General features: G+C 39.7%; 2 protein-coding genes and 1 non-coding gene across 7 annotated transcripts in view; 2 read left to right on the plus strand and 1 right to left on the minus strand.

Annotated features, from left to right (window-relative positions):
* The window catches only part of TBC1D12 (TBC1 domain family member 12), a 128,413-nt gene extending 104,241 nt beyond the window's left edge, over positions 1 to 24,172 (minus strand). Inside the window, exon 1 of one of the 2 annotated variants that reach the window (XM_067025030.1) lies at positions 24,054 to 24,172. The gene's annotated coding sequence lies outside the window, so the exon portion shown is untranslated. The remainder of the gene's footprint in view (positions 1 to 24,053) is intronic. The other variant, XM_067025031.1, reaches the window with a different exon arrangement.
* On the plus strand, positions 87 to 193 carry LOC131751774 (U6 spliceosomal RNA). The gene has a single exon (XR_009334331.1). It is a non-coding gene; the product is annotated as a U6 spliceosomal RNA (small nuclear RNA).
* An 18-nt stretch (positions 24,173 to 24,190) lies between the features above and the next one.
* NOC3L (NOC3 like DNA replication regulator) overlaps positions 24,191 to 25,739 on the plus strand; it is a 47,981-nt gene continuing 46,432 nt past the window's right edge. For 3 of the 4 annotated variants that reach the window (XR_010838862.1, XM_059054493.2, XM_067025029.1), the window contains exons 1-2: positions 24,203 to 24,340; positions 25,335 to 25,542. Coding sequence is in view for 3 of the 4 variants with exons in the window: in XM_059054493.2 (XP_058910476.2) it covers positions 24,332 to 24,340; positions 25,335 to 25,542 (217 nt within the window). In the remaining variant the exon portion in view is untranslated. Of the gene's footprint in view, positions 24,341 to 25,334; positions 25,543 to 25,739 lie in introns of all 4 variants that reach the window. The other variant, XM_067025028.1, reaches the window with a different exon arrangement.

Consider the following 25,739-nt stretch of genomic DNA (forward strand, 5'->3'; position numbering starts at 1 on the left):
AGATAATCCTGGATTAGACATACTCCCTCTCCTAACAGAGCTAATAAATAGGTGTGATGGATGTCGTTATAAAAGAAAAAAGAGGAGTGCTCACTTCAGCAGCACATATACTAAAATTGGAATGATACAGAGCAGATCAGCATGGCCCCTGTGCAAGGATGACATGCAAATTCATGAAGTGTTCCATATTTTGGGGAGGGATAAATTAGGAGTTCGGGTTTAACATGCACAAACTACTATATATAAAATAGATAATCAACAAGGACCTACTGTATGGCGCAAGGAACTCTACTTAATATTCTGTAATAACCTGCATGGGAAAAGAATCTGAAAAAGAATGAATATACATATACATATGTATATGTATAACTGAATCACTTAGCTGTCCACCTGAAACTAATACAACATTGTAAATCAACTACTCCACTATAAAATAAAATTTAAAAAAACCAGATAGTGATAATAGTGGGGGAAAAAAAGAAAGAAGACATGGAGTGTCTCCATGTCTCCACATGGAGACACTGGGAAGGCCATGTGAAGATGGAGGAAGAGATTGGAGTGAGGCATCTATAAGCCAAAGGAACACAAAGGATTGCTGATGGTGCCATCAATTAGGAGAGAGGCATGAAGTGAATTCTCTTGCAGAGCCTTCAGAAGAAACCAACTCTGCCAACATCTTGATTTCAGACTTCTGGTCTCCAGAATTGTGAGAGAATAAATTTATGTTGTTTTAAATCAGTAAATCTGTGGTAGTTTGTTATCACAGCCTTAGAAGGCTAATGTACCAACTAGTTACTAAAGTCTGTTTGTTTTACCCTCCTAAATATCTTCTTTTTAATTATATAATACAATGTTATCCACTGTAGTTCACCATGTTTTACATTAGATCTTCTGAAATTATACAGCTGAGAGACCCTTACAAACTTTCAGCTATAAGATGGATAAGGTCTAAAGATCTAATGTAAATATCCTCTAAATGTACTCACTTCACACTCTGTCTACCCACCCAGACTGAGTTACTATCATCTCTTTCCTGGGTGACAGAATTACCCTCCAATTGGTCTCTCCACATTCACTTGGGACCACATTCAAACATTTTCCCATGCTGCAACCAAAGTACTTTTTTTTAAAAAATGTGGACCATTTTTAAAGTCTTTATTGAACTTGTTACAATATTGCTTCCATTTTATGTTTTGGTTTTTTGGTTGTGAAGCATGTGGGTTCTTAGCTCCCCAACCAGGGATCGAACCCACACCCCCTGCATTGGAAGGCAAAGTCTTAACCACTGTACCGGCAGGGAAGTCCTGCCGGAGTACTTTTTAATAAACACATATCTGATCATGTCACTGCCCTGCTTTTTTAGTCACCTTCATATTAACCTTTCAACCTTCTAAAAGAAACACTTTTTCCTTAGGTTTTATTTCTCTATTGTTTCCATTTTTTTCTCCTACATTTTGGCTGTTTCTTCTAAGTACTCTTTGGGAGGGTTCCTCTTCCTTAATCCAAATGTAAGTGGCTTCCTATTCTCTTAAGGCCTGAGACCAAATCTTTTTCATGACTTACAAAGCTCTTCACGGTCTGTCTACCTGTCTAGTCTCCCCTCCCACTTCTCTCCTAAACTCCCTGAGCTTCAGTTGCGTTGGTCTTTTTGTCATAGTTACTACAAAGCTCCTTGTGCAAGCTTCTATATCTAGGTTGTTCTCCATGATGACCTGGGTCTGTGTTATGCTGATTTTTATCTATCTCTCCAATCTCATCTCTCATTTCCTTTCTCCTCACTCATCATTTTTCAGACACATCAACTTTTCCCTGTTTCTGAAATTATGTGCTCAGCCCCTTCTCCTTAAAGGTCTTCGTGCATGTTGGTCGCCCTGCCTAGGAGACTCTTCCCCACCTTGTTAACTTGATTAACTCCTATGCTTTTTCAGGACTCAGTTTCAATGTCACCTCCTCAGAGAAGCCTTCTCTGATCTCCACTCCAATTGCTTAGACTCCAGTTATATGCTTTCATAGCACCTTTTTTTTTGTAGTCAGTATCACAGCTATAATTTTATATGTATATATATAAATATATTTGGTTGGCATTTGTACACACACACATACACACACTACACTACACTACAAGCTCTGTGAGGGGAGGGAGTATGGCTGTTTTGTTCACCTTCTTAGCAATAGTATCAACCACAGTGCCAAGCACACAGTAGCAATAAACATTTATTAAAAGAATACATGAATAAATGGGTGAATAAAACTACTATCAAATATGTGTCTAGTTTCCAGGAAATTCCCAACTCAACAGATTAAGCATATCTATGATTCTCAAGACCATAATCCAAAAACTGCCTGATGCTGATTCCTATTTACACTTTTTTTTTTTTTTTTTTTTTTTGTGGTACGCGGGCCTCTCACTGTTGTGGCCTCTCCCGCTGCGGAGCACAGGCTCCGGACGCGCAGGCTCAGCGGCCATGGCTCACGGGCCCAGCCGCTCCGCGGCACGTGGGATCCTCCCGGACCGGGGCACGAACACGTGTCCCCTGCATTGGCAGGCGGACTCTCAACCACTGCGCCACCAGGGAAGCCCCCCTATTTACACTTTTAAACACATGCAATTTCATTGTCCATGGATGAACGTTTAACCTAAAGATGGTTTTTGTATGAGTATGCACTAGTGAAACCTAAATAACTATAGGTTGTCCTCACTATATACAGGTCTGAAAGCTGAGTCTTTGATGACAAACTGACTAAACAAAATTGTGGTCAGTATGTCCATTTGAAAATTGGCTGACAAGATGTGGAATAAATTTGGTATCAAAATCCAAAAAAAAGTTCTGTGAAACAATCTTCCGTGTGACTGTGACTTGGATTGCTGCTGAAATCATCCTCAACTTCCACAAATGATTTAAATTCCATGCATGCCTGGGAAAGCCTCAGCCAGTAAGAGAAGGTGACTAGGACTAAAGTTGTGGGTTATAGTTAGATAACAAGTATTGAGAAGATGTGTATTGCAGATTAACCAGAAGGGTGAGACACATGTGGGAAATGAATGATAGTAAGATCATAAAGCAGCTGCTGTTTGGTAAACCACAGCGGGCCAGCCACAAACCAAGAGACCGATGAGATGCTCTAGAAATGCATACTGAACCTTTGGGGAAGCAAACTGATACCACATATCAAGAGGCACTACAAGCCTACTCCTGGGAATCTGTCATAAGGAAATAATTCAAGAGAGTGAAATAAAAGCTATAAAAAGATGCCTGTAACAAAATGCTTAATAGTTAAAAATTAGAAATTACTTAAATTGTCAATAATATGGGAAGTGTAGGAAAACCTAGGTATATCAATGAAATATTATGAAGATAATTTAAGTGATAGAAATACAGAAATATGGGGAAATTTTACAAAATAATATTAAATAAAAGGTAGAGATACACAATTGCATATCATAATTATAATGACATATAAAATCTGCATCTCTAGCTTGATAATGGTCAAAAAGGATAGATATGAAAAGAGAATGATGGAGTTTTTTGGATTTTTATATTTCTCCTTTTTATGATGTTTTAAAATTGATTAAATCTTTAAAAGAATAGTCTGAAAAGCACTTCCAAATACATGTCATAGCTATGAATTGTGAAGAAGCAAGAGTTGCAAATATTTTTTATGCTGCAAGAGGGCATTCAGCTACATTTGGAGAAAAAAGCATCTACAAGCCTACATTTAAAGACTATGCACAGGGCTTCCCTGGTGGCGCAGTGGTTAAGAGTCTGCCTGCCGATGCAGCGGATACGGGTTCGTGCCCCGGTCCGGGAAGATCCCACATGCCGTGGAGCAGCTGGGCCCGTGAGCCATGGACGCTGAGCCTGCGCGTCCGGAGCCTGTGCTCCGCAACGGGAGAGGCCACGATAGTGAGAGGCCTGTGTACCACAAAAAAAAATAAATAAATAAGAAAAAAAAAAATAAAGACTATGCACAGACTTACAAAAACAATGACCTGTTCTGCAAATAGTTGCTACTGCTATAATCAAATGAGAGTTTTTACATAAATTCACTATAAGGAGGACTAACATTTGTTAAGTGTTAGTATTTTCAGAAACGTTTGGGGCCAGACCTGAAGTAGGTTAAATATTTCTCATTTTTTCAGTGATGTCTGTATTTTGATAACAAAAGTATAACAGGAAGCCATTTTGCAATAAAACATAAACAGAAAAACTTTTAAAAAGCCACAATCCCTCTACCTAGCACTAATAAAATTCAATATTAATTGAATACTCTTTTATAGATGATTTAATTTGCTGTGTTGTTTCCTAATCTGTAGATGAAAAAAAGCTTATTTAACCAACCTCAGTATTGGACATTTTGATGTCCTCCAATTGTTTACTGTTATAAACACTGGTGCAGTTTGATTCATTGTATATAAATATCTGTACATATCTTTGGCTATTTTCTCAGGAAAATTTATCAGAAATGGAATAATAGGGGAAATCATATAAATATACATTTTATTTTTTATTAGACTTGAAAGCCAAAGATTTGCTTTCCTTTACATGTTTTTTCCTATGTCCAACTAAATCTCCTTTCTATCCATTAAATTCTCATCCATCATCCAAAACCCAGCTTTGGGACTTCCGTGGTGGCACAGTGGTTAGGAATCTGCCTGCCAATGCAGGTAATACGGGTTTGAGCCCTGGTCCAGGAAGATCCCACATGCCGTGGAGCAACTAAGCCTGTACACCACAACTACTGAAGCCCACGCACCTAGACCCCGCGCTCCGCAACGAGAGAAGCCACCACAATGAGAAGCCCGTGCACCGCAACGAAGAGTAACCCCCCTGGCTGCAGCTAGAGAAAGCTCGCTGCAGCAATGAAGACCCAATGCAGCCAAAAATAAATAAAAAAATGTATACAAAACCCAGCTTTAAGCTCTATTTTCCAAGACAATTTCTGTGAGTACTCCAATGCCCACTCATCTCCCACATCTTGTACTTTTACTTATTTTGAAATAATTTGAGACATAAAAATTTGCAAAAACAGCACAAGGTATTTCCATACGCTCTTCATTTAGATTCCCCAAATATTAATATCTAATGTAACCACAATACAATTATCAAAATAATGAAATATTGCTATCATACTATTACCTAATCTATAGACCTTAATTAAATATTTCATTCTGTCCCACTAATATATGCTTGATCTGGTGCAGGATCAAGCATTCCTTTTATTTTTTTCAGTTTTTTATTTTTTTGAAAAATTATTTTATTTTATTTTATTTTTTCTTTCTTTTGACATCTTTATTGGAGTATAACTGTTTTACAATAGTGTGGTAGTTTCTCCTTTACATCAAAGTGAATCAGCTATACATATACATATGTTCCCATATCTCTTCCCTCTTGCGTCACCCTCCCTCCCACCCTCCCTATCCCACCCCTCTAGGTGGTCACAAAGCACCAAGCTGATCTCCCTGTGCTATGCGGCAGCTTCCCACTAGCTGTCTAATTTACATTTGGTAGTGTGTATATGTCCCTGCCACTCTCTCACTTTGTCACAGCTTCCCCTTCCCCCTCCCCATATCCTCAAGTCCATGCTCTAGTAGGTCTGTGTTTTATTCCCGTCCTACCACTAATCTCTTCATGACATGTTTTTTCCTTAGAGTCCATATATATGTGTTAGCATACGGTATTTGTTTTTCTCCTTCTGACTTACTTCACTCTGTATGACAGACTCCAGGTCTATCCACCTCATTACAAATAACTCAGTTTCATTTCTTTTTATGGCTGAGTAATATTCCATTGTATATATGTGCCACATCTTCTTTATCCATTCATCTGTTGATGGACACTTAGGTTGCTTCCATGTCCTGGCTATCGTAAATAGAGCTGCAATGAACATTTTGGTACATGACTCTTTCTGAATTATGGTTTTCTCAGGGTATATGCCCAGTAGTGGGATTGCTGGGTCGTATGGTAGTTCTATTTGTAGTTTTTTAAGGAACCTCCATACTGTTCTCCATAGTGGCTGTATCAATTTACATTCCCACCAGCAGTGCAAGAGGGTTCCCTTTTCTCCACATCCTCTCCAGCATTTATTGTTTCTAGAGTTTTTGATGATGGCCAATCTGACCTGTGTGAGATGATATCTCATTGTAGTTTTGATTTGCATTTCTCTCATGATTAATGATGTTGAGCATTCTTTCATGTGTTTGTTGGCAATCTGTATATCTTCTTTGGAGAAATGTCTATTTAGTTCTTCTGCCCATTTTTGGATTGGGTTGTTTGTTTTTTTGTTATTGAGCTGCCTGAGTTGCTTATAAATTTTGGATATTAATCCTTTGTCAGTTGCTTCATTTGCAAATATTTTCTCCCAATCTGAGGGTTGTCTTTTGGTCTTGTTTATGGTATCCTTTGCTGTGCAAAAGCTTTTAAGTTTCATTAGGTCCCATTTGTTTATTTTTGTTTTTATTTCCATTTCTCTAGGAGATGGGTCAAAAAGGATCTTGCTGTGATTTATGTCATAGAGTGTTCTGCCTAAGCATTCCTTTTAGTTTTCATGTCTCCTTCTACCCCTCCAATGCAGGACAGTTTCTCAGTCTTTCTTTGTCTTTCATGACCTCAGGGCTAACTATCCAGTTGCACAGGGCCCTGCCCTGCACATTTGATTTAATGCTCTGTTATTGTTGTCTTGAAATTCTTCATCATTTTTAAAGAAATTTTGAAAATTTCACATTTGAATTTTACCAGGGCTCTGTAAATTATGTAGCTGATTCTGAATGACCTTGACACTTTTGAAGAAGATTGGCCAGTTGTTTTATAAGATCCCTCAGTTTAGGTTTGTTTTCATTGTTTCCTCATAATTCAACTCAGGTTATACATTTTTAGTAAGAATACTACCGAAGTGATGTTGTGTTCTCATGCATTGTAGCAGGAGGCGCATAATACTGGTTTATCCCAATACTTGTGATATTAACTTTAATAACTTAGTCAAGATGATGCCTTCCAGTTTTCTGCACTGTGAAGTCACTATTTGGTCCTTTGATACACATTTTCAAATTGCTTTGTGAAAAGGCTGTACACTTTTACATTCCCTACCAGCATTGTGTGTAAGTGCCCATCTTCCAGAAACCTCACCAAAGATAGATCATATCTCTTTAAAAAACTCCCTAACTTTATATCAGCAAAAGGACTTATCTTAATTATTTCAAACTACTTTTCTTTGAAAAGTATTACTGGACTTCCCTGGTGACACAGTGGTCCCCTGCCAATGCAGGGGACACGGGTTTGAGCCCCGGTCCAGGAAGATCCCACATGCTGTGGAGCAGCTAAACCTGTGGGCCACAACTACTGAGCCTGCACTCTAGAGCCCATGAGCCACAACTACTGAGCCCGCGTGCCACGACCCCGCGCTCCACAACAAGAGAAGCCACCACAATGAGAAGCCCGCGCACCACAATGAAGAGTAGCCCCCACTCGCTGCAACTAGAGAAAGCCCAAGCGCAGCAACGAAGACCCAACGCAGCCATAAATAAATAAATTTATTTTTTTAAAAAAAGAAAGAAAAGTACTACTAATGAGACTGGACCTCCCTCCCCCACCCCACCCCACTCCCATATTAGCCATTTACATTTCTTCTTTTGAGACTAAGTCAAAAATTTCTTTGTCTAACCTGCTTTTAGTCCATCTTAGTGATTAGATAATCCTTATAAATATTTTTGAGTTGAAAGGGGATCATGGAGAAGTATACAGATTATAGGCACAGGGTTTTAAATGTTTAGGAAAAGTAAACAGAAACCTCTTTTAGAAGATGACAATTATCTTTAGTATACAACTGTGTGTTGTAAATTCCTGAAGGGGAATGTGATAAACTGGCTCTGGATTTAGGCTACTGGGGGAGAGGAGAACCCCAGTGGCTTGCTCACAATGGATGTGTGAAGGATAAAAGGGATACAGGAGAAAATAGAATTGAATAGAAGATTCTAGGATGCTCTGTTGGAGAGCAGTAGGGATGAGGTAATCATAAAACAGAAAACCTCTGATAACTGAGTTATTCTGATGATCCAGCAGGCATGACTTAGTCAAATCAAGTACGTGCATAACCTATGACCCGGCAATTCTACTCCTGGTTATACCCTTTAAAGGAATATCTCACTCGTCTCTAAGAGGATATGTTAGAGGATGCTCATTAAAGTGTGCCAGTGTTGTTGTTGCTGTCCTTGTGTGAGGTGTAAAAGAACTGGAGACAATCCTGAATTGGAGTATATATATAATAACCAAGATGAAGAACTATGTAACAAATAGTAACAACAGATTAGATATACACAGAGCATGATTAGTATACACAGATATACACAAACAACTATGTTAAAAACAGTGCCAAGTGAAAAAGAAATGAGAATAATAATATAATATCATTTACATAATAACACATACATACAAAACAAATACACCTTTTTCAAGAACATGAATTTTTAAAATCTGTATTAAAATGGTTGCATATGGAAGAGAGAAAGGAATTGCTAAAAGGGGATAAAACTGAGTATACTGATAGATAAAAAATGTAACAGGGGACTTCTCTGGTGGTGCAGTGGTTAAAAATTGACCTGCCAATGCAGGGGACACGGGTTCGAGCCCTGGTCCGGGAAGATCCCACATGCCACGGAGAAACTAAGCCTGCACACGCCACAACTACTGAGCCTGTGCTCTAGAGCCTGTGAGGCACAACTACTGAGCCCACATGCCACAACTACTGAAGCCTGCGTACCTAGAGCCCATGCTCCACAGCAAGAGAAGCCACCGCAACGAGAAGCCCACACACCACAACGAAGAGTAGCTCCCGCTCACTGTAACTAGAGAAAGCCCGTGTGCAGCAACGAAGACCGAATGCAGCCAAAAATAAATAAATACATTTTAAAAAATCTTAAAAAAAAATGTAACTGAGAGTCTTTGCATGGATGAATGATGATAATGTGTCAAGAACTGAGGAAGGTGTTAACTCTCTGCATCCAAGGAAGAAGAAAGAAATAAGGGAAGGAAGGAAAGAAAGAAAAGAAAGAATGGAAGAAAGTAAGAAGAAAAAAATAAAAAGCAAGAGAGCAGCAAACTGACTAGTAATAAGCCTCTGCTCCCTTGGATCACAGGGCTTTGCATATGCTGTTTCCATTTGCTAAAAATTCTAATCACAACCACCACCACCACCCACCCACCCACACGAAGTTAATTCCTCTTTCCTTCAGATCTCAGCTCAGTCATCATTTCTTTAGTAGAAGCCTCCTATGACCTCTCTGATGAGGCCACAACATCTCCCTATTATTAATATAATAGGTCTTAACACTGTATACTCTTTTTTGGCACTAATTACAACCAAATGTTTTAGAATTAGAAAACTTTACAATTATTTGTGTGGTTCTTTGATTAATATCTGCTTTCCACTAGTAGACCAAAGCCCAACAAGGGCAAGGATGGTGTCATTTTCTCGTTATCATGCTCTAACACTGGCTGATAGAGAGTAAGAGGCCAGTTAATATTTGTTACATAAGTGAATTAATAAAAGGGTAAATGAATAAACTGACAAGAATAAAGACTGGAAAGAGAAAGTGGAAGAACTATGAAACTACCCTTACAAAAGGTCTTGAAATTATTTACCAGGAAGAAAGAGGGACTGTTTCTTAATTTTACCACACCTTTTGCATGCCAGGTGCTATACACCATATCACTAACAGGTAAGTATTGTTATCCTCATTTTATTTTTTTATTTTTTATTTACTTAATTTTGGCTGCATTGGAACTTCATTGATGCATGGGCTTTCTCTAGTTGCGGTGAGCAGGGGCTACTCTTCGTTGTGGTGTGCGGGCTTCTCATTGTGGTGGCTTCTCTTGCTGTGAAGCACGGGCTCTAGGCATGCAGGCTTTAGTAGTTGTGGCACACGGGCTCAGTAGTTGTGGCTCAGGGACTCTAGAGCGCAGGCTCGGTAGTTGGAGTGCACGGGCTTAGATGCTCTGTGGCATGTGGGATCTTCCCAGACCAGGGCTCGAACCCATGTCCCCTGCATTGGCAGGTGGGTTCTTAACCACTGCGCCACCAGGGAACCCCCCCCATTTTAAAAGGTAGTTAAAAACTAAGTCTTTCTGCCCTCAATGTTCATGCTTTTTTCCATAAACCATTTAGGATGTGGGGATTGAGAGAAACTCGAAAAGGGGAATATTCACCAAGAGTGCTGAATAGAAAGGAAAGGAAAAAAGAGATGGAGAGAAAACAAGGGTTTAGCAGAATGCAAGGGGATACTAAGCTAAAAAGGGAGATAGCTACCAAAACACTACTTTTGACCTAAAGCCAAAAGTGATTGATCTGAAAACAGTTCAACTTTGGGATGGAGAGTAAGAACAGGCTGAACTAGAGTGGATGCAAGAAGAACTACAATTCTACAGCCTATGGAAGGAAAACCACATTCACAGAAAAATAGACAAAATGTAAAGGCAGAGGACTCTGTACCAGATGAAGGAACAAGATAAAATCCCAGAAAAACAACTAAATGAAGTGAAGATAGGCAACGTTCCAGAAAAAGAATTCAGAATAATGATAGTGAGGATGATCCAGGACCTCGGAAAAACAATGGAGGCAAAGATTGAGAAGATGCAAGAAATGTTTAACAAAGACCTAGAAGAATTAAAGAACAAACACCTAGAAGAATTAAAGAGCAAACAAACAGAGATCAACAATACAATAACTGAAATGAAAAATACACTAGAAAGAATCAGTAGCTGAATAACTGAGTCAGAAGAACAGATAAGTGACCTGGAAGACGGAATGGTGGAATTCACTGCTGTGGAACAGAATAAAGAAAAAATAATGAAAAGAAATGAAGACATCCTAAGAGACCTCTGGGACAAAATTAAATGCAACAACATTCACATTATAGGGGGTCCCACAAGAGAAGAGAGAGAAAAAGGACCCGAGAAAATATTTGAAGAGATTATAGTCAAAAAATTCCCTAACATGGGAAAGGAAATAGCCACCCAAGTCCAGGAAGCACAGAGAGTCCGAGGCAGGATAACCCAAGAAGTAACACGCCGAGACACATAGTAATCAAATTGACAAAAATTAAAGACAAAGAAAAATTATTGAAAGTAACAAGGGAAAAATGACAAAAAACATACAGGGGAACTCCCACAAGGTTAGCAGCTGATTTCTCAGCAGAAACTCTACAAGCCAGGAGGGAGGGGCATGATATACTTAAAGTGATGAAAGGGAAGAACCTACAACCAAGATTACTCTACCCAGCAAGGATCTCATTCAGATTTGATGGACAAATCAAAAGCTTTACAGACAAGCAAAAGCTAAGAGAATTCAGCACGACCAAACCAGCTCTACAACAAATGCTATCAGAACTTCTCTAAGTGGGAAACAAAAGAGAAGAAAGGGAGCTACAAAAACAAACCCATAACAATTAAGAAAATGGTAATAAGAACATACATATCAATAATTACCTTAAACGTGAATGGATTAAATACTCCAACCAAAAGACACAGACTGGCTGAATGAATACAAAAACAAGACCCATATATATGCCATCTACAAGAGACCCACTTCAGACCTAGGAACACATACAGACTGAAAGTGAGGGGATGGAAAAAGATATTCCATGCAAATGGAAATCAAAAGAAAGCTGGAGTAGCAATACTCATATCAGATAAAATAGACTTTATAATAAAGAATGTTACAAGAGACAAGGAAGGACACTACATAATGATCAAGGGATCAATCCAAGAAGAAGATATAACAATTATAAATATATATGCACCCAACATAGGAGCATCTCAATACACAAGGCAACTGCTAAGAACTATAAAAGAGGAAATCGACAGTAACACAATAATAGTGGGGGACTTCAACACCTCACTTACACCAATGGTCAGATCATCCAGACAGAAAATTAATAAGGAAACACAAGCTTTAAATGACACAATAGACTAGATAGATTTAATTGATATTTATAGCACATTCCATCCAAAAACAGCAGATTACAGTTTCTTCTCAAGTGCACACGGAACATTCTCCAGGATAGATCGCATCTTGGGTCACAAATCAAGCCTCAGTAAATTTAAGAAAATTAAAATCATATCAAGCATCTTTTCTGACCACAATGTTATGAGATTAGAAGTCAATTACAGGGAAAACATGTAAAAAACACAAACACATGGAGGGTAAACCATACATTACTAAATAACTAAGAGATCACTTAAGAAATCAAAGAGGAAATCAAAAAGTACCTAGAGACAAATTACAACGAAAACACGACTACCCAAAACCTATGGGGAGCAGCAAAAGCAGTTCTAGGAGGGAAGTTTATAGCAATACAACCTACCTCAAGAAACAAGAAAAATCTCAAACAAACAATCTAATCTTACACCTAAAGGAACTAGAGAAAGAAGAACAAACAAAACCCAAAGGTGGTAGAAGGAAAGAATTCATAAAGATCAGAACAGAAATAAATGAAATAGAAACAAAGAAAACAATAGCAAAGATCAATAAAACTAAAAGCTGGTTCTTTGAGAAAATAAACAAAACTGATAAACCTTTGGCCAGACTCAACATGAAAAAGAGGGAGAGGACTCAAATCAATAAAATTAGAAATGAAAAAGGAGAAGTTACAATGGACACCACAGAAATACAAAGCATAATGAGAGACTACTACAAACAACTCTATGCCAATAAAATGGACAACCTGGAAGAAATGGACAAATTCTTAGAAAGGTATAACCTTCCAACACTGAACCAGGAAGAACTAGAAAATATGAATAGACCAATCACAAGTAATGAAACTGAAACTGTGATTAAAATTTTTCCAACAAACAAAAGTCCAGGACCAGATGGCTTCATGGGTGAATTCTATCAAACATTTAGAGAAGAGCTAACACCAATCCTCAAACTCTTCCAAAAACTGCAGAGGAAGGAACACTCCCAAACTCATGCTATGAGGACACCATCACCCTGATACCAAAACCAGATAAAGATACTACACAAAAAGAAAATGACAGACCAATATCACTGATGAATATAGATGCAAAAATCCTCAACAAAATACTAGCAAACAGATTCCAACAACACATTAAAAGGATCATACACCATGATCAATTGGGATATATCCCAGGGATGCAAGGGATTCTTCAATATACACAAATCAATCAATGTGATACACCATATTAACAAACTGAAGGATAAAAACCATATTATCATCTCAATAGATGCAGAAAAAGCTTTTGACAAAATTCAACACCAATTTATGATAAAAACTCTCCAGAAAGTGGGCATAGAGGGAACCTACCTCAACATAATAAAGGCCATATACGACAAACCCACAGCAAACATCATTCTCAATGGTGAAAAACTGAAAGCATTTCCTCTAAGATCAGGAGCAAGACAAGGATGTCCACTCTCACCACTATTATTCAATATAGTTTTGGAAGTCCTAGCCATGGCAATCAGAGAATAAAATGAAACAAAAGGGGGCTTCCCTGGTAGCGCAGTGTTTGAGAGTCCTCCTGCCGATGCAGGGGATGCGGGTTTGTGCCTTGGTCCAGGAAGATCCCACATGCCGCGGAGCAGCTGGGCCCGTGAGCCATGGCTGCTGAGCCTGCGCATCCAGAGACTGTGCTTTGCAGTGGGAGAGGCCACAACAGTGAGAGGCCCACGTACTGCAAAAAAAAAAAAAAAGAAATAAAAGGAATCCAAATGGGAAAAGAAGAAGTAAAACTGTCACTGTTTGCAGATGACATGATACTATACATAGAGAATCCTAAAGATGCAACCAGAAAACTACTAGAGCTAATCAATGAATTTGGTAAAGTTGCAGGATACAAAATTTATGCACAGAAATCTCTTGCATTCCTATACACTAACAACGAAAGATCAGAAAGAGAAATAAAGGAAACAATCCCATTCACCACTGCAACAAAAAGAATAAAATACCTAGGAATAAACCTACCTAAGGAGGTAAAAGATCTGTACTCAGAAAACTATAAGACACTGATGAAAGAAAACAAAGATGACACAAACAGATGGAGAGATATACCATGTTCTTGGATTGGAAGAATCAATATTGTGAAAATGACTACGCCACCCAAAGCAATCTACAGATTCAGTGCAATCCCTATCAAATTACCAGTGGCAGTTTTTACAGAAGTAGAACAAAAAATCTTAAAATTTGTATGGAGACACAAAAGACCCGAATAGCCAAAGGGGTCTTGAGGGAAAAAAACGGAGCTGGAGGAATCAGACTCCCTGACTTCAGACTATACCACAAAGCTACAGTAATCAAGACAATATGGTACTGGCACAAAAACAGAAATATAGATCAATGGAACAGGATAGAAATCCCAGAGATAAACCCACACACCTATGGTCAACTAATCTATGACAAAGGAGGCAAGGATATACAGTGGAGAAAAGACAGTCTCTTCAATAAGCAGTGCTGGGAAAACTGGACAGCTACATGTAAAAGAAGGAAATTAGAACACTCCCTAACACCATACACAAAAATAAATGCAAAATGGATTAGAGACCTAAATGTAAGACCAGACACTATAAAACTCTTAGAGGAAAACATAGGAAGAACACTCTTTGACATAAATCACAGTAAGATCTTTTTTTTTTTTTTTTTTTTTTTTTTTGCGGTATGCGGGCCTCTCACTGTTGTGGCCTCTCCCGTTGCGGAGCACAGGCTCCGGACGCACAGGCTCAGCGGCCATGGCTCACGGGCTTAGTTGCTCCGCGGCATGTGGGATCTTCCCGGACCAAGGCACGAAGCCGTGTCTCCTGCATCGGCAGGCGGACTCTCAACCACTGCGCCACCAGGGAAGCCCCAGTAAGATCTTTTTTGATCCACCTCCTGGAGTAATGGAAATAAAAACAAAAATAAACAAATGGGATCTAATGAAACTTAAAAGCTTTTGCCAAGCAAAGGAAACTACAAACAAGATGAAAAGACAACCCTCAGAGTGGGAGAAAATATTTGCAAATGAATCAACGGACAAAGGATTAATCTCCAAAATAAATAAACAGCTCATGCAGCTCAATATTAGAAAAACAAAAAATCCAAGCAAAAAATGGGCAGAAGACCTAAATAGACATTTCTCCAAAGAAGACATACAGATGGTCAAGAGGCACATGAAAAGCTGCTCAACATCACTAATTATTAGAGAAATGCAAATCAAAACTACCATGAGGTATCACCTCATACCAGTTAGAAGGGGCATCATCAGAAAATCTACAAACAACAAATGCTGGAGAGGGTGTGGAGAAAAGGGAACCCTCTGGCACTGTTGGTGGGAATGTAAATTGATACAGCTACTATGGAGAATAGTATGGAGATTCCTTAAGAAACTAAAAATAGGGCTTCCCTGGTGGTGCAGTGGTTGAGAGTCCGCCTGCCGATGCAGGGGACGCGGGTTCGTGCCCCGGTCCGGGAAGATCCCACATGCCGTGGAGCGGCTGGGCCCGTGAGCTATGGCCGCTGAGCCTGTGCGTCCAGAGCCTGTGCTCCTCAACGGGAGAGGCGACAACAGTGAGAGGCCCGCGTACCGCAAAAAAAAAAAGAAACTAAAAATAGAATTACCATATGACCCAGCAATCCCACTACTGTGCATATACCCAGAGAAAACCATAATTCAAAAAGACACATGCACCACCAAGTTCATTGCAGGACAACTTACAATAGCCAGGTCATGGAAGCAACCTAAATGCTATCGACAGACGAATGGATATAGAAGATGTGGCACATATATACAATGGAATATTACTCAGCCATAGAAAGGAACAAAATTGGGTCATTTGTAGAGGCGTGGATGGGTCTAGAGACTGTCATACAGAGTGAAGTAAGTCAGAAAGAGGAAAACAAATATCGTATATTAATATACATATGTGGAACTTAGAAAAATGATACAGATGAACTGGTTTGCAGGGTACAAATAGAGACACAGATGTAGAGAACAAATGTATGGACACCAACGGGGGAAAGTGGCGGGGGGGTGGGTGGTGGTGTGATGAATTGGGAGATTGGGATTGACATATATACACTAACATGTATAAAATAGATAACGAATAAGAACCTGCTGTATAAAAAAATAAAGTAAAATTAAAAAATTAAAAAAAAAAAAGAATAGCCTGAACTAATATTATGCAGTGCCATCCTGAGATTTAAAATCTAGATGCATGGGTCTCACAGTTCAAGCATCTTTAGCAACCAGTAAGGCTGATGGATATCAGACAACAGGAAGTAGTGGGGCCTGTGGGGGAACTCAGACTGAATACTGAGTGTACGCCCACCTAAAGGCATTGAAAAATCAGTGAAAAACATCACACACAATTTTTTTTTTTTTTTTTTTTTTTTTTTTTTTTTTCAGTATGTGGGCCTCTTACTGTTGTGGCCTCTCCCGTTGCGGAGCACAGGCTCTGGACGCATAGGCTCAGCTGCCATGGCTCACGGGCCTAGCTGCTCTGCGGCATGTGGGATCTTCCCGGACTGGGGCACAAACCCGTGTCCCCTGCATTGGCAGGCAGACTCTCAACCACTGCGCCACCAGGGAAGCCCAGCACACACACAATTTTAACCAAACAAAACTATTCCTCTGGCAGAGTCTGGTCTATGAGACTCTAGTCTGTGCCCCTGTGACTGCTCTAAATTCTAGAGAAAAGAGCTGACCATGTCAAAGAAATAAGTAACAGAAAACATCCAGAAAAGCCATAGTAATAAAAATCTACAACAAGCAAATGGGGTATATAAATTTATACCTCGAATTCATCTTAATCCATCAGTTAAATTTAATCCAAAAAAACAGTAAATATTTATTGATTATTTGTAGATACAAAGTAATGACCTAAGTGTCTGGGGTTAAAAGATGGAATATGTTACTACTTCTGTACTTTAGTATTTAGTTCTCAGCTCAGGTCCTACAAGGTTTTATGAATGGGCAGTTACACAGGTTACAGGTTACAAAATAACCTTTATTGTCTGCTCAGTAGAAAATCAGTCCCTCATGCTGTCCATTATTTAAATCTCACCAACATGTCCATTCAGCTTTAAACCTATCATAGTCATGTAATGTCCTGTATCATAAAATTGTCTCTTGTCTATCTATATAAAAATTCTGATTTCTTTAGTCTTTGGTTATAATAACTTGTGTTTGAATTCCAGTGCCTACTCAGGTCCTAGTAAAGATGCTCAATAAATGTTCACTGAACCCCAAAACTAATGTTTCTGAAATATGTCCACAAATTTTTTGATATTTTCTCTTCAAAAAAGTTAACTCTTGGAATTCCCTGGCAGTCCAGTGGTTAGAAATCCACGCTTTCACTGCTTAGGGCACGGCTTCAATCCCTGGTCGGGGAACTAATATCCCACAAGGCACATGGTGCAGCCAAAAAAAAAAAAAAGAAAAAAGTGAACTCTAACTCCCCTATCATTAGGAGTGGTCTGAATTAAGTGACTCACTTTTAATAAACTGAACAGTGGAAGTGATGACTTCCAAGACTAGATCTTAAAAAGGTATTAGAGTTTTTCTCTTGCTCTCTGTTGGATAACTTGCTCTGGGGGAAGCCAGTTGCTGTGTCATGAAGACATTCAAGCAGCCCTATGGTAGTGAGAAACTGACGCTTCCTGACAACAGCCAGTAAGGAGCTGATGCTTCTTGCCAAGAGCCATATGAGTGAGCTATCTTAGAAGTTAATCCCTGAGCCTCAGTAAAGTTTTCATACGACTGCCTTGACCAACAGCTAGATGGCAACTTCCAGAACCAGAACCATCCTGATAAACCACTCCTAAACTCCAGACCCGCAGACACTGTGTGAAATAATAAATGTTTATTATTGTTTTAAGTTGTTAACTTTTAGAGTAATTTGTTAAGCAGAAATAGATAACTCATACGCTTACTGAAATTATCATCATGTTATGACATACACATGTCTTATGTCTAAAACCTAGATGTTTTGGAGCCTCTTTCACTTACCTCATTCCCCTCCTCCACTTCCCATTTTTGCAACCTCCAGAAGCCACCCATTCCCCTTTTTCTGGATATTAAAAAGTCCTAAATAGATATTAAAAAGTCATTTTGCTCCTAATGGGCCCAAGAGAGGGATTGCTCAGGGTCAGATCTTTATTTTCTTTCTGATGTGACAGATGTTGCAGGAGATATTTTGGATCATCCAGACCTCTCATCAATCTATTCATAAATATCCACTTAGTTCAGTTATGTATCCATTTATTCACCCGAGAGGATTTTAATTATAATCAGCAGCGTCAGCTTGGAAAATGAAGGAAAGCAATCAGAAGCATAAATGCCACCTAAACAGGTCTTCGGAGTGTATATGGATATGCCCATTAAGTGGAAGTATTTTCAGACTTGTGACCAGGGGAAGGACTTGACCTTTGGTGATAGATGCAGTAGAAAATATTACAATAAGCAGGGGTATCATTGTGAGAGGTGTGAAAATGATATACAGGATACCTTAGACGTTAGTTTCATTCTATAGTCTCTTCCCTGCTCAGCATACTTCCCAGCAGCTTTAGCATAGAGGCTGAGACAATGTGTCCTTGTTTTACAGAATATTGTTTTACAGAGAGCTCCTAGCAGAGTCTGGTACAGAGAGGAGAGTGAGCAACTATTGCTGCCAAAGGGAGTATCAGAAACTGGACGTGACTTTGTGCATGGAATCTACTTCCCTTTCTCCACAGATTTTGGAAAGCAATGAATAAATAAAGAGTGGCTCTGAACAGCCAATGCAAGTAAAGAAAGAGGAAACGTCAGGTCTTAGAAGTTTAATTTATCAAAAAAAAGTCTTAAATAGAAAAGAACATATATCACAACCCTAGGAAAATCCCTCTTTAATTGTTTCCTGATCTATATTATTGCAGATTAAAGAAAAAAAAGCTTAAGGTATTTGATCTCTTTTGCTGAAAACCCCTCCCACTGGTGGGACTGGCATCTTATTACATTTCCCACCTGATATAACACTGACTTGACTACACTATAATATCTAATCCTCAGATTTATTCACTTTAAAATGGAGCCAGTATTTATCTCCTAAGATTATTGAGGATAAAGTAAGATAATTATATTCAGGGAAATATAAAAAGTGCTTCATAAGTGATCATTGTCTTAGGTTGGGGGTCCCCGAATTTGACCCTGAGTCAAGGTGTTATGAGTTGAATTGTGTGCCCCACAAAAGATATTAAAATTCACATCCTTGGTACCTATAAATGTGACCTTATTTGGTAATAGGGTCTTTGCACATGTAATTAAGTTGTGATATGGTCATCAGAGTGGGTTCTTGATCCAATATAACCAGTGTTCTTATATGGGGGAAGATGGCCATGTGAAGACACAGAGACACAGGGAGAATGCCATGTAAAGATGGAGGCAGAGACTGGAGTGATGCATTAACAAACCCAAGAATGCCATGGATTGCCAGCCATCACCAGAAGCTAGGAGAGATGCATGGAATAGACTTTTCCTCAGAGCCCTGAAGAGGAACCAATTGCACCAACACCTTTACTGTATTTCCAACTTCTGGCCTCCAGAACTGTGAAGGAATAAACTTCTGTTGTTTTAAGCCACACAATTTATGGTACTTTGTTACAGCAGCTCTAGGAAACTAATACACAAGGATTGGAGAGTATGTGGTTTATCTTGAAGGAGAGACCTGGAACCACTGATAGCTGAGTGGGTAAGTGAGACTGGGAAGAGAAGGCCAGTAACAGAGTGAGCTGATGGGTAAGTTACCTCTGCAGGTGGGGCTCAACCCTTTTGTAGACTCCTGGAGACAATGTGGAAGATGCCTCAAGAGTTGTCCTGCTTCTCATGAGTGAGGACATCAGTATATTTATTAGTATAAATGTTGGTATATTAGTGTTCTATGGCCACTGTAACAAATCACCACAAATTTGGTGGCTGAAAACAACAGAAACTTACTCTCTCACAGGTCTAGGGGCCAGAAGTCCGAAATCAGTATCCCTGGAATCATGCAGTCAGCAGGGTCACCCTCCCTCTAGAGGCTCTAGGGGAGAATCTGCTCCTTGCCTCTTCCCCCTTCTGATGGCTGCTGGCACTCCTTGACTTGTTGCTACATCACTACACTCTCTGCCTCTGTGGCAACAATGCCTCCTCCTCTTCTGTGTGAAATCTCTCTCTGCCTAGCTCATAAGAACACATGTGATTGCATTCAGGGCCCACGTGGACACTCAAGAATCATCTCCCCATCTCAAGATCCTTAATCATACCTTTGGCTCTACCATATAAAATTCAACAGTTTCAAGGCCTGATATCTTCAGAGGACATTTTCCAGCCTACCACAGTTGGTATATGTATATATCCTTCAGCTTTCATTTGTCATTGGTTGAAGGCTGCTCTCAGGGGTAAAAATTCCTTGGCACTTCTGGCCTGTCCTGCAGGGGTTGAGAAAAACTCCTCAGGCGAAAAGTTGCAAGCCCTTGCAGAGGACTTTTTTCCGGCATGTATGGAGGAAGCGCTGAGAGGATGTCAATGGGATGACAACAACAACATCTGCTACGTTATTATCTTTTGTTATTATTTAGGTTTTTGGTTAATTTTAAATTGAATAATTAATCATTAGTTCTAATTATGGTTATTAGCTTTTTTAGCCTAATTTTCTGATGATGCACAATATAAATTATTTGCACTACCTGAACTTAGAAAATATTATCCCACCTACCTGAACTTTGTCATTTCTACAAGGGTCCACTTAAATATACATTGCTCTGTCCTTTCCTCCAAAGCAGCTTTCTTTTATCGTTTTTCTTTTTTTAGCACCTGTGCAATCTCTTATTAATCTCTATTTGGTCATGCATAATTATCTCTCTCAACTATATATATATATATTCCTCAACTATATTTTAGCATTGATGAAGGTAGAGGAATGGCATGTATATTTTCAAATTATTGATGTTGGGATTTTGGAGACATAATTATAATCTGGTACCTTTGTAATTTTTCATAAGGAAGTACGAAGCGTCTACTTTGAACCTATTACCTGCTTTTAGTTTCTTCAAAGTCGCTTGTTATAACATATAAATTATCTTGTGGGACAGGAAACTCTGAAGCCTTATTGTACTATGTCCACTTAGTGACAACTTTCAAACCAGTTTGTTTATAGAAAACAGAACTGTAATATGGTGAATGGCCGAGAAATCCCTGGCTTATTTCTAAAGATCTCTGGAATATCAGGATTCTGGCTGTGGGTAAATGAATGAAATAGGCAACGTTGGAAGAGGTACAAGTGAAAAATATAGTTTCATTTTGAACATGGTAATCTGAAGTTCCATGGTTATCTTCTGGAGATGTCCAGGAGGTAGGTGGTTACAAGACTGAAGCTTGAGGGAGAGGTATGGACCGGATGAAAGATTTAGGAATCTCTTTGCATTAGGTAGATGGATGAGATCACACCAGAAGAGCAAGTGAACATAAAGATAAGTAGAAAAGTGGGCCTGGGACTTCCCTGGTGGTGCAGTGGTAAAGAATCCTCCTGCCAACGCAGGGGACATGGGTTCCAGCCCTGGTCTGGGAAGATCCCACATGCCACGGAGCAACTAAGCCCGTGCGCCACAACTACTAAGCCTGCACTCCAGAGACCATGAGCCACAACTACTGAGCCCGTGTGCCACAACTACTGAAGCCCACACACCTAGAGCCCGTACTCTGCAATAAGAGAAGCCACCGCAATGAGAAGCCAACGCACCACAATGACCGGTTGCCCCCGCTCGCCGCGGCTAGAGAAAGCCTGCGCACAGCAACGAAGATCCAACGCAGCAAAAACTAAATTAATAAATTAATTTAAAAAACCAATAATTGTGTCTGAGATTAAAAAAAAAAAAAGTGGGCCAACAGTGGAACCCTGAGAGTCACCTACATTGAAGAGGCAGGAGGAAGAATGAATGGAACTAGGAGGAGAACCTGGGGAAGAGGCTGTTAACGGAGCCAAGGGAGTCAAAATTCTAATGTCAGAAAGGAAAAATGCAGCAGAGAGATCTCATAAAATTAAAAAAAGAAAAAAAATGATGTAATTCTGCGCACACTTAAAAAAATTTCACAACAACTTGGAGGTTCTTAGTGATCTTAATGACAGCAGTTTCAGTGGAATGTTATGGGCAGAGTCTCAAAAGGGCTCACAGGAATCTCTGGGTACAACACCTGTGAAGCTAGTTTGGGGTAGTCCAGTGACCCCTCTTAGCTCAAGTGTCCAGAAAAGCTATGGAAGATCCAAGAGCATCTAGACCCCAAACTGAGCTTAGCAGTGATTTGAGTGAATGGGAAATGACACAAAGCTGGGGACGACATAACTGAGAAACCAGAAGATTACATTAGTAGGAATCATGTAAACTTCCATGTGTTAAGTTTGCGTTTAAATAACAGATTGCTCAAAATCAAGATGGGAGAGACTTAGCTTGGCAACAACTGCTTAAAAATAATCCAAAGATTTTTAGTTGACTATAAACTTAAAATGGGCCAAGAGTATGACTTAATTCTTAAAAAGGCTAGCACAGGCTTGGGCTGTGATAACAGGGAAGAGGAAGTGGAGATAAAACTAGTTTTTGCGTTTTTTGTTTTTGTTTTTTTCTAAGTAAAGGCAAACAGGGAAGGAGGAAAATAAAACAGCAATTAAAAGGAGATGAAGTCATTAGGAAAAAAATTAAGGATGGAAGAGATTTCAGTATATTTATTGGCCAAGGGGAAAGATCTATTAGGGAGAGAAAGAATACAGGAGAAAAGGGATAATTAGTGATACATGGAGTCGGATGAAGCTGGGAGAAGTTGGTTTTGAACTGAAATCGGGATGCCTCACCCTTGGAGAGACTGGACGGAAGGCTGAAAGGATGGGGGTGACCACAGATAAGCTGTTATGTTTGGGAAGGAATTCAGACACTTGGGAAGAGCACAGGATAATGTTCTCAATTTGCTTGATGAAGTAATATTCCAGTGGGACAGGTTCTGCTGTTTCTGAGAGTGTGTGTAAAGAAGAGAGCAATGGGGAAATTGAGGAAGTTGGAAGGGAGGGTAAGAAGAGTTCTGGATAGAATGGGATTCTTGGTCTTTGAAGGGGGATCCAGAAATTGGCAGGTTTCCTCTCAGTCTCTGTAAGACCAACACCCACTAGGAGGTCAGATTCTTTGAAGCCTCTGCTGGCTTTTCCCCTCTGGCTCAGGACTGCTAGGCCAGACTCTGTCAGGGATGTGCTCAGAATCAGACTTAAAAAAAAAAAAAAAATTTGAAGTGGAATTTTAAAATTTATTCATGAAAAAAAGTCTTTGAGAGACAATCATTTTGAAAAACATACTCTTATTCTTGCAATGCCTAAATCGTCCTGTTAAAACTCATGACTGGCGGAATTACTAAGCAGACAGCATAATTTACAGAAAAGTAATACTTGTAAGTTACTGAAATGCAGATGAATCTCACTGATATAACTCTTAATCAGACAGTGGTTAAAATTAAGGCAAAACGTGTTTCAAAATAAAACATTAACAATCATGGACTTTTCAATATCCTGGTTGTTATAGCTTTGCAAGATGTTACCTTTGGGAGAAACTGGCTAAAGGATATATCGGATCTCTATTATATTTTATAACTGCATGGAAATCTACAATTGTCTCAAAATAAAAAATTTAATTGAAAAAAAAAGAATCATAGACTTTTGAGTGCCGAAAGGTCGTGAGAAATCATTAGCCATTCCACAAACGCGCCCAGAGTTTGTCGAGGGCCAGGCGAGGGGCGGGTACTACACGAAAGGAATAAGCTCTTCTCTGTCCTCACGACTTTACGGGAGGAAAGCTGACTACAAAACTCAGCATCTATAAAAAAAAAGATGAGACGAGCTACATCCTACAACAAGCTAAACATGAGGAGACGTACAAAATGCAGGCAGGTGATTGAAAAAAATCAAGTCCTCTCGTTCTGAGGGGAGAAGCCCGATTTCCTGAAGAATTTCAAAGAAAAAGAGCAGGAGTCAAAGATTCAAAGACCCTGTGAAGTGAACCCCACCCTAGGACCATTCACCTTTAACGATTCCCGGTTCCGTGTGCGCTCATGCGCGTGCACGCCGCGGTGCCGCCGGCCCTGGGACGCGAGAAAGTCACCGCGAAAGGGCGCGTGCCCGCTCCTGTCTACGGAAGTCCCGCCCCCATTTCCGGCGGAGGAGGGTGGGAAGGGGCTAGAGGCAGCTTCCGGCTAGAGCAGTGTCGTTAGTTTCGCACGTGTGTTTCCCCTTCGGGATTCCCGGATTACCCCTGCACCTGGTGAATTAGTCGGGCCTGGGTTCCCCTGCAGATTTAAGGATGAAGGTGGTAAGTGTCCTTAGAAGCCCGATCCCCGCGGCTTATGGCCCTTTTGGCTCACAGAGTCGCTCCCTGGTGTAGCCTTTCGGCGGTTCTCGCCCTTGTATGGGGGGGCGGTGGCCTAGATTAGGGGGTCCCTCCTGGCTCTAAGCGCTGTCAGCTTCCCCGCCCTTAGACCTGGCTCCTTTTTCATCGCCCGCTGTGCGCGCTTGGCTTCAAGGGACCGCAGTGAGACTAGCACGGAGTCTTGAGTTCATACATAGGATGTCAGATTTGAAGGGTTCTACAAGACCATCTTCTGAACCCGTTATTTCACAGATGAGAAGCAGGGTCCTGCCTTCAATGAGCTTATGAGTTGTGGGACCTGAGATAAGTCCGTTTTTTTCTCCCTAAAGGGTAGGAGATAGAAAAGCGAGTAATTTCTGAGTGAGAGGTCACCAGCAAGAGAGTTGTAATCCACATACCCGAATTCAGTTTTGCTTTCCTTAGTTTAAGGGACTTTGACAAATCACATAAACTCTTTAAGCCGTAGCTTTCCCAATAATATGAGGATAACAGCACTCGCTACTTAACTAGGCTGTTGGAGGTAATATGTTAGAGCACTTTGTAAACAGTAAAGCGATATGTAAACGTCAGTTATTGCGAAAGACAGCCAGCGTTTTGCTCTTAGTATGCGCAACTACAGGCATTAAGCTAGCCTTGAATAACCGTTTACCACCATCTTAGTGGTTCTTCACCTTTTTTGGAGTCTTAGACTCCTTTGAGCAGCTGTGGATTCTGGTCACAGGAAGACCCTCCTGTTGAATAACTGATGATCTAGTACCATTCTGTAGGATTAATGCCATAGTGTGGTTTTAGCTTTTATATCCAAGACCCATGACTGTGAGACATTAAAATTGTGGAATTGGTCTAATGAAATTTTATAATCAATTCTCTTTAACCTGATTTTAAAAATAATTTAAATTTCTGGGTATGCAGTGCTTCTTCTGTTGTTGTTTTCTAGAGAAGAAATAAAAAACAGGTCCCAAGCTTTCGGAAGTTGCTAAAAACTAGTAAAGTCAAACTTGAAAACAAGCTAAAAAACAAACAATTTAAACAACAAAGCACTCTCAAGAAGTACCGAAAAGAACAGAGGAAACTAAGACAAGCTGTAAAAGATGCTGTGTCTAAGAAACCTATTCCATTGGAGGACCCAAAGAAAAAACGACCAGGTAATTGTGAAAACATTCATGTGTTCCAGTTTCCATTGATTTGTTTTAAAATGTTCTTCATGGAATAACTTTGCTTTCTAGTAATCACTCTTCTTGTTCTCACGTCTTCCTAAGAGTGGGTAATGATCATAGTCCTATATGCTTTATCACAATTGGTATGAGAAAACATTTCAGTACAGTATTCACAGTGAGAAAGA

Source organism: Kogia breviceps, chromosome 2 (assembly GCF_026419965.1).
Source record: "Kogia breviceps isolate mKogBre1 chromosome 2, mKogBre1 haplotype 1, whole genome shotgun sequence".
Lineage (NCBI taxonomy): Eukaryota > Metazoa > Chordata > Mammalia > Artiodactyla > Physeteridae > Kogia > Kogia breviceps.